At 39.4% G+C, this 12,889-nt stretch overlaps 1 protein-coding gene across 1 annotated transcript in view; it reads right to left on the reverse strand.

Annotated features, from left to right (window-relative positions):
• LOC109986230 (guanine nucleotide-binding protein G(s) subunit alpha) overlaps positions 1-12,889 on the reverse strand; it is a 32,530-nt gene that overhangs the window by 3,474 nt on the left and 16,167 nt on the right. The window contains exons 6-9 of the mRNA XM_020636785.3: positions 2,701-2,755; positions 1,072-1,145; positions 734-792; positions 149-269 (exon numbers count right to left, since the gene is read on the reverse strand). Of these exons, the coding sequence (XP_020492441.1) occupies positions 149-269; positions 734-792; positions 1,072-1,145; positions 2,701-2,755 (309 nt within the window). The remainder of the gene's footprint in view (positions 1-148; positions 270-733; positions 793-1,071; positions 1,146-2,700; positions 2,756-12,889) is intronic.

Here is a 12,889-nt window from a genome sequence, read left to right on the forward strand (position 1 = left end):
CTGTACTAATTCTTTCAAGCCTTTTGCACTTCCTAAATGTCTTTCATATCTTCCTCTCAAATCGCTTATAAAACAAAGACCGGTGTTTTGAAAACAAACGTGCTTCTACTTTCATGTTTGCCTATTAAATCCAGAAGTTGTCGCTGACCTGTTGTTCCAGATGTTCTTGAAAAGGTTGAGTGCTTCCTGTAGTCTGTTGGTCTGATTGTCTTCTCTGATCACCATGTTGTAGCTGCTACTCGCCACCACAAAGATGATGGCTGTCACATCTGTGTCACACACACACACACACACACACACACACACACACACACACACACACACACACACACACACACACACACACACACACACACACACACACACACACACACACACACACACACACACACACACACACACACACACACACACACACACACACACACACACACACACACACACACACACACACACACACACACACACACACACACACACACACACACACACACACACACACACACACACACACACACACACACACACACACACACACACACACACACACACACACACACACACACACATCAGAGGATTCACACACCAAAGGTGGATAAAAACCACAAATGCTCATGCAACCTTTTTTCACCAGGGAGATTTAGAGAAACACAAACTGGAGACAAGCATCTGATTAGACTAGAAAGAGAATTCACTCCTTCAAATGAATCAGTCCCAGAAACACGCTTCTTACCGTTAAAACACTGGATCCATTTCCGACGTTCATCCCTCTGACCTCCAACATCAAACATACTGTGAGACAGAAGAAAAATTTTAATGTTTCAAGTTTTAATGCAAGAGGGATTTAACACTTTAAAATCATGGACAAGTACAAGTTTAATATGCAACATTCAGAGTTTACACATATTTTATTTATGATTTAATATTGTTCATATTTGAAGTTAAAACACATGACGTGAGTAATTTGTAATCCAGAGAATTTAAACTACTTCTTGTCCTTTAGAAGTATTTGATTGTTTTATTTTTCTAGATGTCGGGAATATGACAGGACACCTCGATTATCATACTCACTGGAAATTGACTTTGTCTATTTGAAATCTTGTTTCAAAGATCCCAGACGTCAGTACTCTGCATCTCAACAGGTCCTGAAAAGAAAAGGAACAACAGGATAAAAGGTTGTTAAAGATAACATATAGAAAGGGGAGGGAATTTACAAGACGTACAAGATGTGAAAGAGACGTGGAGATTATTGACATGAGAGGAGGATAAACATGGATGAATTCAACTCATGGACTTTTGGAAGTAAAAAAACAGGATGGACACTTTTGATGAAGCTCTTAGGATATTATAAAACAATTCCCCTTATAGATAGTTCATCTATTAATAAAGCATACAGGCATTTTCAACTTCCTGTTGATTCTGGTCATTGTTAAAGAATGAGAGAAGAATGCTGCTTCACGTTGAGTATTACAGTGGATCACTCATCAAATAATGAATAACCTGTCAATAACTGGTTTAGATGAATGGTTTACTGTTTCATAAATAAAATTTCAGGAAACTTTGCCCCGAGTTTTGTGCAACACAAAGTCCAGAATTTAAGATCTATGCAATGAAAGGCAACAAAAAAAAATTGCTTTCTTTTTTTTTTCCTCTGCAATTTTATCTAAGGTTTACACTCAACATGGAAATTCTATGAACTCTTTAGTGACTACAAATACTCCCAAGAACAAAACAAGGCATGGCACAGACGATACTTGTTTTCTTACAGTTCCATTATGCAAAGTGACACTTGTTCTAGATGCAAACATGAACTTGATATATTCTTCTTATGGTGGGAATAAACAGAGTTGCTAATAACGTTAACAATGACTCCATTCTGTTCGAGTATCAACTGTGACTGTAGCACTATTCAGACGTTTCAAACCACCATGTTTAAGCCCCTGTGATGTTTCTCCTTTAATCTGAATGTCGACGAGGCGTAATAAGGGGACAGAGTGAACCCCTTCTCTGTACCGTCTTCAGAGGTAGTAACAGAGGCGTTACAGAGGCGAGACGGTCTCAGTGAAGCCAGCGGGGGAGTGCAGCGCTGTGGTGCAGTGCTCCAGCTGTGCCGTGCTTCAGCAACGCCCAATACGCAATGTGAATTCACAGACTGGGACACCAGTATTACGCCGTTGTGAAATCAATATGACTGTACAAAGACATGATGACGGCTGAGCTTAGTTACGGCCTGAAAATGGCTAGTGAGGCAGTGTGCACAACACTATGAGTTGTAGTTTTTACACTGCATGCTGAGATGTGCTATAAAGGCATTTGTTTAGCAAATTTCTTTAAAAATGTAAATTATTATTAATCGATTAAAGAAATGTTGACTTTTTCCAGATTTTGTTCATCAACCTAGAAAATGTTTGCAAGCCCTGATGTAGACCTCACCGGTCGAAACATGTTGGCTTTAAACGAGTTACTATGATAAAGGCCTTTTGAGCATTTGCTTCCTCATTGTTACATTTTTCATTCGTGGAGTGCCTGGTTTCCCACAGTTTTGTGTCAAATTTCCCGTTTTCCAGGAGCACTCATCAGCCTTTTATATCATTTCATTTTCATTTCAGTCACCCCCCTTTTCTCTACGACAATTAACGTGCCGTGCTCATTGTGTGGTTTCATTTGACAAAACAAGTGTTTGAGTGTTAGAAGTCTCACCTGATCAGTGGGTGTGTAGTCATTCTGCCGGACCACGTCGATCCTGTCTAAGAAACTGCAACAAGAAAACAAGAATACATCTGATTAGAGCTAAATCAGGACAAAATCAAACTAAAGAGAGACAATAACAGAGTAATACATGTCAGTAATTCCAGTGGCTACTGAGTCAACAACCAAAATAATGCAACTTTACAACTTTGTAACATTTTAAAATCCAAGCTAACACACTATACTGATAAAATAATAAGAGCTGTATGAGCTCACAACCCACACACACACACACACACACACACACACACCCACCCAAGGAACATCCCGGTACATTATGGGAGCATGAGAAAGATGGAGGATACTGCTCCCTTGTCAGCCACCAGGGGGCGTGTGTTTTAAATCACAGAGAGATCAGAGGCAGCCGGTCTGAGTCACCAGCAGCCGTTTGCTCTGTCAGACCGGAGGAGCCTCGTCAATGGAGCTGCTGTAGTAATCCCGTGCACGGGAGTGTGTGTGAGTGTGTGTGCACATCTGTGCGCAGTGGCAGTGTGTGTGTGCGTGGGTGGGTATACAGGCCTGCAGTGAGTTCAGATTTGCAAGGCGCCGGCCTGAATGCATGTTAATTGTTCCGGAGAAGTGGCCTACATTATTGCTGCTTTTTTTAAGGTGTGAGCCGCACTGATGTTTTCATGATAACTGTTCGAGGGCGACCTGACTTTTGTCACAAACAGTACACGTATGGCTTTCTGTCAACATCCCAAAAAATACTAAACTCAAACATCCCTCCTTTTGTGAACAAATAACCAGAGCAAAGACTCCGACAAGCACAGAGAGCAACAACTGGGTTTAAAACCTCCCGACCTGACAGCCCTCTCACATGTAAAGAATATTTTTATACATAAGAAGAAGAGCAGGAGCTGCTCCGCTCTGACGATGGAATGAGGTTCGGGCTGAACCTAATGCTTTAATAATCTCTGACTGGGAGTAATTAAGTGACCTAGTAGCCCGCATTGATCACACACACACACACACACACACACACACACACACACACACACACACACACACACACACACACACACACACACACACACACACACACACACACACACACACACACACACACACACACACACACACACACACACACACACACACACACACACACACACACACACACACACACACACACACACACACACACACACACACACACACACACACACACACACACACACACCTGAAATGCCTGCTTTGAGTTTTAAAGGATTATTCCCCAGATGTATGAAATTAGGCTTCACATTTGTTAACTACAAATGAACACACAGCATTAAAAAATAACCACAAGACTTAACAACAATCAGATGTTGTTCATGTGTAAACTACCTGCCTGACTCTATTTTGTATTCTACCATAGTCAAAAGTTGAGTTCAGGGACAAACAGGAAATGAAACTAGAGTAGACAGTGGTGACAGAGGGTTTGAGAGGTCCTGGTGGATTTGTGAAGTTACAGTTATTCAATATTTCATACATTTTTCAAAATGTTATTTAAGAATAATTTAGTCCAATAAAGAACAGATCCTTTTCACAGTGTGCATTTCTACGATCAGATAGGGTTGCAACACAATTTAAAAAATGGAAAAGAAAAATGTCCTTTTTTTAATGTATGCCTATTTGTCAGAATAGTTTCAAGTCTTTGCTTTGTTTCTTGTTATAAACTAGATATGTTAGATAGTTAACACATCTAGAAATAATTCAGATATAACAATATAACGATTGTGTCTGAACATGTCGCTTATACTATGTAGGGCTGCAAAGTCCAAAGTTAGTGAGGATGAACTTTGATTGTTCCATTCCTTGTGTTTTATTCTCTCATTTTACATTTTCTTTTTTAAGTCTATGTAGCACCAAATCAGAAATTGGTTTCTAAAATCACCATATATGTTAGAAAATAGAAAACATGTGAAAAGACTAAGAAGGAAAAGGTCATAGTACCGCTTCCTGCTTCATTGGTCATTCAAGGTTTCCTATGATGTGTTATTGCAGAGGTGTGTAACCACGTCTTTAACCAAGCCGTTTCTACTTATATCAAGAAAATAGTTACATTAATCTTTTTGGGAAATATAACATCGAGCTAATGAGGTGCTATGAGCAGTTATTAGTCAAATTGAAGCTGTTGACTGTAGACATCAACATTAAAATCTGTTTATTTGTCTTTAAAGTGATACAAAGAAACCCAGATTTAGCTGTGTTTGAGAAGTGTTTTGCTAAAACACAACTACACTGGCGTCTCCAAAATGTGTAAAGTGAGTCTGTCAGGTTGGCTTTCATAATCGCCATTAAAAGGGTTTCTATATCCTCACATGTTCTCTTAGATTTTCTTCATGTGTTTTGTATTTATTTTTATTTTTTTACTGATCCTCTTCCCGCCGCACTTACAAGCAAAAAGAGAATGCGCTCGCTGGTTTCTGCCTTTCAGGGCAGAGGTATGTAACCCCCTGTGAGATAACCAGGAATGTGGCAGGCAGGGGTGAAATGTGACAGGAGGGCTGCAGGTAACACACAGTGAGGAACAGGGGGCTGGGTCTGCTGCGGAGCTACAGAACTGAACAGACAGACGGAGAGAGGGAGAAGACTCTGAGTCAGGAGGGAGAGACAGTGGGTGTGAGACGAACGAGAGAGAGTCAGGAGAGGAAAGAAACATTTTGGGGAACAAAGAGACGCCCACGTGCATATCTGACACGGATATTCATAGGGAGAAGAAAAAAAAAAAAACACACACACACACACACGGAGGCAATTAAGCAGCGAAAAAGTCCGACCCCGTATTCACAGCTCAGACTCTGGGGCCGTCTCATTTCATCCCTCCAAACACATCCCCACACTGATCCTCTTAACTCCTAAATAACCAGCAGTGACAGAATCTTAACCCAAAAGGTCTACAGTGACAGAGTTAACATGGCCGTCGCCGACATCTGCCGAGGCCAAACTCTTGTTTATCTAAAGCGCCAGTCTGAGGCGACGACACACCCAGGACAAACACACGGCTCAATTTTTAGCCGTTCTCCCTATTAATAGGAGAAGTGCCAATAATAACCTTGCAGAGTAAGTTGAACTAAATAATAGTGGCTGCCCCAGTAACAGAGAGGGGCTGCGGTGTTATGTTTAACCTGTCAGGGTTATTCTGGGGCTGCAGACACGCTGACTTCAGCTCTGGAAATACACGCAGGGCTCTTGTCTGGTGAGTTAAAATAACCCAGTATTTAGACGAAAAGATAACACGTATTTTGAACTTTTGACTTGATCTTTTTTTTTAACGGCAAGAACATCCTCTCAGGAGATTTAATGTAAGACAAACCAGAAAATTTGTTTCGTGCAACCACTTATTTTTACTTCCATGTAATCATTTTAGCAGAGTTTTATTGTTACATTAATGGAACAAACCTTTTTCACTTTTCCACACAGGTTTGAGTTATAAAATGAAAAAGAAGAGGCAAATAACTTCTCTCAAAAGTTAATTTTGAACTGACAATTTCCAAAAAGAAAGAAGCTGAAAATTAAACTTCCTTTTTTTTTTTTTTTTTTTTCTTTACATTGATATTAAATTGAAAATGTGAACGCTTCCAGGAAACACCGCTGACAATATTTTCATACAAAGAAAATCTAAAAATATATATATTTTAAATGTATCCAAAAATGTAAATTATTTCTTTAATTAGACAGCTAATAAACATTATATTAACAGCAGTAGGTAGTTAGTTAGTAAAGGTTTCAAGATCTTCACGCTGGAGGCTGCAGCATCAACATCTGGCCGCACACATCTGTTAAACACTCCCATAAAGCATCCACCTTGTTAAAGTGGCAGCATTAAGGGCAACGCATTAGCCAGATTATAAACTAGAGCTGTATACATCTTCAACTGGACTGAGGATTAGGTTACACTGAGCTGCCCGGCTCTGTGACTCATCAGGTTTGCACACATACAGCTGGATTAGGAATTATTATAAACTTCATTTACTGGGATTTAAAAAAAAACGCCCTTAACTTTATAAATCATATTAAATGAGCAGGTTTGAAATAAAAGTGAAAATGACCTCATATACATTTTCTGGTCACACTTGTGAACCATGATGTCATGATTTTATACTTGTGAACATGTTTAAAATGCTTAACAAAGTCTTTCATCCACAGAAGGCAGTTATTGTAAACCTCTTACAAAACAAATACTTAATCGACGACAGGATTCAGGATTCAATAAGAAACATGCACACCTAACATCACGGGGCCTTTAACCTCAGCGTCATCTCAAAGACTTTTATAAACAAAGAAAACTAATTTTATATTTCTGCCCAATTGAGAGACGAGTCAAAGGAACTGAAGAGCTCAGAATGAAAAGCAGCAGCTGCTCCTACATAAATAAAAGCAGGCAACAGGTAGGAGGGTTAAAAAGAGGATCTCTGACATAAATCTGTGATGAGTCACAGCTGAAGTAAAAATAGTTTACTACTGATGTGACTTCTACAATTAGAGGTGACATGTGGGAACATAGTACAATTAGTTCCTAAATCCCTTACCCCGCCTAAACGCTTTGATCAGCTATGCATACGTTAGAGAAAAATTAACAAAATGTTCTAAAAAAACAAAAAAACTGAATTTATTTACCAATATCCCAACATGAGTCAGGGTTATAACCCAGGAGGTTTTTCCAAACAGGCACATGAAACATAGATAAGAAAATAAAATGAATTGGACCTACAATTTTAAAGTCTAATGTTCCAAATAGAAATGTGCAAAAAATGTGTTAACAAATGTTCAGTAATCACACAAGTCACATTAGATACTTTAAATCTTCTGCAAGATGTTCACTGTTCACCATTAAAGGGAACCATTACCACGACCTAAAACCACCGCGTCCCCCAGCTGAAATACACGACTGAAGTCAAAGCAAATGTGTGTAAGGGATGATTCAGGGGGTTTCACTGCTTCTTTTCACATTTCACTATGCAGGCCGACTAAACCTGGAGCTTCAGCAGTCCAAGCTTAATCAAACACACTCACATCCAATGAGTGAGAGAGAGAGAGAGAGAGAGAGAGAGAGGAAGAGAGAGAGAGAGAGAGAGAGAGAAAGAGAGAGAGAGAGAGCGAGAGAGAGAGAGAGAGAGAGAGAGAGGAAGAGAAAGCGGAGGAAAGAAAAGAGAGAGAAGGCTGTGTCTGACATTACAGCGCTGCTCCAAAAATAGCTCCCTGGCGCCCTGGCCTCCAGCTTGGTTGTCATGGCGACAGAACCACAGGCGCTATAAATAGACAATCGGCTCCAAATCTTGTGCGACTGGAGAGAGGCCAGAAAGAGGGAGAGACAGTCAGGGAGAGGGAAGAGAAAGAGTGAGAAAGAGAGAGAGAGAAGGCGAGGGAAAGGAAGAAACAATGAGAGACAGATAACAGAGAGAAAGAAAGAACAAGTGAACAAAGAGACACAAAGAGAGAGAGAGAGAAATGCAGGGAATGAAGTGGGAAAGAGAGGAAGCAGAGGAAGTGCAAAAATGAACAAGGAACTGAAGAACAAATGAAAGAAGTGAAGAATCAAAGAAACGAACAAAAGAGGGAAAAAAATTATAAAATATTTGTGAGAGGATTAAAGCTGAAAAATGTAAATAAAAACAGAAAAGAAAACTAAAAGATTAAATGAAAAATCGAACTGAAAATAAGTAAATAAAAATGAGAAGAAGTGACATAAAAAAAATAGTAAACGACTAAAATGAAATAAAAGACAAGTGAGATGGAACATATTAAAAATGTTGAATTTTATATAAAATAAAAATGTGTGCAATCAGAAAAGAGACTGAGCAACAGAACATACAAAAATAACTGAAATAATAATAAGAAGCAACAAATTAAGAAGCATGGGAATGTATTTTGAATTACAATTTGCAGCATAAAAAATAAAATAAGGGAAGAACATTATATAGAAAAAGAAAAAAATAAAGATACAGGAAAAAAAAATCTATTAAATACGACTAAAATAAGAGAGGGACAGAAAACCCAAAAGGTAATGAATTAAAATGAAATAAATAAAAACAGATTAGAAACAGAAAAGAAGTCTGGACAAATTGAAACAAAGGTAAGAGGGAATTAAATGAAGGTAAGAAGGAACACAAAGTATTAAAACAGTTAAAGGCAATGGGACAAAGGAAGAAAGTTCAGAAAAGCAAAGACAGCGAGGAGTAAACCTAACGCTGGGAACTCTTTCAAACAGCAGCCGAAACGACACAATCACTGAACGCACAACACATTTAACACATTCAAACATCACACTACATCCAGATCACTGCAGCAGTACACATTGAGGCTCAACATCTGAGACTCTCAATGAATTAACACTACACCAAAACCCCCCATTTCTTTAAAAAAAAATTTTTTAAAGGAGTTTGTCTTTTACCCTCGCCACGCTTCACTCCCTCTCTCTCTCTCTCTCTCTCTGCGATGAGTCAGAGACTCAATCTGAGCCATTTTCTGTCTCTGCAGAAACACTGCTACACATCAGAGAGAAAGAGAAAGGGGGGGGGGGGGGCTCAGGGGAGGATGTTGGAGAAGTAAATGAGGGGGTCTCCGGCACATGTAGGCAAAATATGGCTGGTGCAACACTTCACACAATGGACAGATAATAACCAGAGCGGCACATCATGCCAAGAGAAGATCCTAAAGTTCTACACTTTTTAATACATGGACTCTGAAATTAACTAGTTAGTATTAACTTGTGAATGACTCTAGCTAAAGCTAGCAGCCTGTTAGCTTATCTTAGCATTAACTCCAGGAAAACAGCTAACTGAGCTTTGTTGAAATGTAGCTACTTGCAACTCTGAAACAAACACGATGGACACATGACGCTGACAACATGTTTTAGTTTGAAGGGGCATTATTTGGCAGGCTTCCTTAAATCTCTGCTATGTCATGAAAAGAAGGGTTGGACTTCAGGCTGTTTGCATTTTAGCCTTAGGAAATGTTTGATTGGAGATTCAATCTTTGCCCGTCTATCTTTAGTGCACTGAACACACCAAATCACCTCTTTTTATTTTTGTCTGCCTTGGGTCTAAATAAACCCAGCTACAACATAATGTTACATAATTAGGCCCAAAATCATGTTTCAAGACTTTTCGCATTCACACACAGATTATCTGATACAAACAAAATGAATCATCCTGATGTTTCTTCTGGTGGCCAGCTTCTAAACATTGAAATCAAAAAACGTTTCCATCCTGTCACCATCAGTGTCATATTTTCAAGCATGAATGGAGCTGAATTCGATCAGCCAAACTAAACTGCACTCAAGTCCACCACCCATCAATGTAAGTACACTGAGTCTTCTTCTAACAGGTGTCAATCAGCTGAGTCAGCATCCTGTCTGCTGTCCAGCGAGCTGCACAGTCACCTGAGCATGTGCAGTCTTTTATCTTATTATTATTACATGGCAGCAAAGATCCATTATGTTACAGTACTTAACAACACTTCCTCTTTCAAATATTTCAAACTGCTCCCTTTACGACGTCTCGGAGCTTTACTTTTTAACATCAGACATATCGTAAAATGCTGTATTTATGATTTTTGTATGAAAAAAAAAATGGGATGAAATAAGGTCTTTGCATAGAACAGATTTCAACAACTGCTGCAAAATGACTTTGTACAAATTATGCTTCAATCATCCTTTGCATCGCTCATCGTTAACGCTCAAAGAAACCCTTTTTTTTATTCTAAAGCAAAATGGTGCTTTGTGAAATACGCTGATAGAGATAACCAACTAAATGCCGAATACCAGCCCTCGACATTCAGTCGACCCCTAGTGCTCACTGGGAGTAATGAATTGCATTTCTAGAAAGTTACATACATTTTTATTTTTTTATCAACCAGGAAATCAGGAAGAGACAGAGAGAGAGAGAGAGAGTGGGGAATGACGTGCGGGAAAGGAGCCACAGGTTGGATTCGAACCAGGGCCGTCCACTTAGAGGACTACAGCCTCCATACATGGGGCGCGCACTCTAACCACTACTCCACCAGCGCCCCACCAGGTCTGTTTTTAAATAGTCATTAATGTTGCTTTTTACTGCTGGATGAAAAAACCAAAGTGCAGGGTTATTGTCAAAGGGTTCAAAGGGGCCTTTTTTTAGTTTGGTTACTTTGACCCAACCCTTCATTTACCAGCTCTTCCATTGTTGAACTGGATCCGTGTGGATCTTCTGTTACAGTCTGCTGGATCATATTTGATAGTAGGATAATATCATAACATGATCTTTATTTGATTGTTTCACAGACATCATTCCCAGGTTGTTGGATTTTCTAAGATATTGATTAACTAGCTCACTAACCAACAGTCCTTCACTAGATGTTATAGTTAGGTAACTTCAATAAATCCTATAACAACTCCAGCCTATTTTTTATTAATTGTGTCAATGTTTAACAAATAATTGTGAAACAAATTCTGGCTATCTCCATAAAAGTCAGGAGAAAGTGGTGGAATATCTCAGGTTTGTAAAATAACAAACCCATTCCCGTTTGTCCGGTAGGGAACAAAGTCAACAATTTAGAGTCACCAACTCGACACCGACGAAACTCTTCATTTTATCAAGCAACATCAACCAATAGCGACCAATAAATCCTCACAAACAAAGTGTGTGACCATATAAGGAGCGAGGAAGTCCCGATAAATAAGCAGACAACAAGAAAAATCACACCATTGAGAAGCATGACAGAGCAGAAACACAGCGAGGGAAGCGCCAATGACTTCCTCTTCATCAGACAGAGACAGCAACACATCACCGCCCCGTCAACTTCTTCTTCTCTTTTTTTTAATCACGACACGAATCAGATGATATAATTGGTGTTTTACAAAAAGGGAGAGGCGTGGATGTGTGGAGTGGCCCTGACTTTTCCCGCGCTGATCCGGCCCTGACATTTTCGTTTAATGCTAACAACCTTCATCAATAATGCTGAAGTTGTCTCTCTGCTAACACACTCGCTCATTCTTTCTCCTTCTGCAGCCCGCCCGGGTTAAAAATAGCTCTCCCCTCTCTCTTTCTCTGCTTCTCCGTTTACATAAGCACATAGAGGGGGGAGGGGAGCACTTCCGGTCTGGCCACCCAGCCCAGCATCTGATCCATAACACTGGAGCTGCTGGGTGTGGGAGAGAGAGAGAGAGAGAGAGAGAGAGAGAGAGAGAGAAGGAGGAAACACGAGGAGAGGAGAGGAGAGGAGAGGAGAAGAGAGGAGAGGAGAAGAGAGGAGAGGAGAGGAGAGGTCCCGCAATGCAGGGAAACCCTCTTTTTCTCTATTTCCATTTGTCAATCCTTTTCTCTTTTTCAATTGTTCTGCCTCTCTGTTAGCTTGTAATATTTTACAACTGCTTTTCTTACAAGCACGGTTTTTCATTTGATCCTGACTTCCACAAAAAAGCAGGAACTAAAAAGGAGACAGCAGAACACCCGTGTCATTAATGCTCTGTTAGTGACATGGACATACAGCAACTCCTGGTCACTATTATTTTCTACATTAATATCATACTAATTGACTATAAATTAAATATAATTCTGAGGATTAACCCGAGGGTCTACAGTCACTGTTTTCTCTTGAAGCTTCTTACAAAATGTAGGCATGAAGTTTGAGATATCTATCAATAATAAGCGGGTCCACCAAAGACTTAATTCAAATTTCTCTGTTGGTATCATTTAAACAATTTGTTTTGGGCTTTAAAAGACACAACTGGATATTTTGAAGCAGTGATTCGACCTAATTCATTTTGTCTCAGGCTTCCTTGAAATCACTGAAATCACTTCATAACATGTGATTTTTTTTAGACCTGACTGAAGCAAACTCTGGCTGACAACTTGATGAGTAAGTATCATGTATTCATAACATCCTCATACTTCAATCACAGGACATTTTCCATATTACTCTATACATTTTAAAACAGAAGATTTAACCCCAGGGGGACAGTAAAGTGTATATCATTAAGTTATTCTGTCCATTGTCCACTTATATCTTTATTCGACTTAATCTATTTTGTATTTCATTTTATATTTTTGTTTTACATTCATAGTCTTTGCCGCTCCTTATTGTTGTTTTCTTGCTACTGATCTATGTGTGTGTCTGTGTGTCTTTGAATTGCCCCCAGAGGACAAATAAAGTTTTGAATTGAATTGAAACGTATCAT

Source organism: Labrus bergylta, chromosome 5 (assembly GCF_963930695.1).
Source record: "Labrus bergylta chromosome 5, fLabBer1.1, whole genome shotgun sequence".
Classification (NCBI taxonomy): Eukaryota; Metazoa; Chordata; class Actinopteri; order Labriformes; family Labridae; genus Labrus; species Labrus bergylta.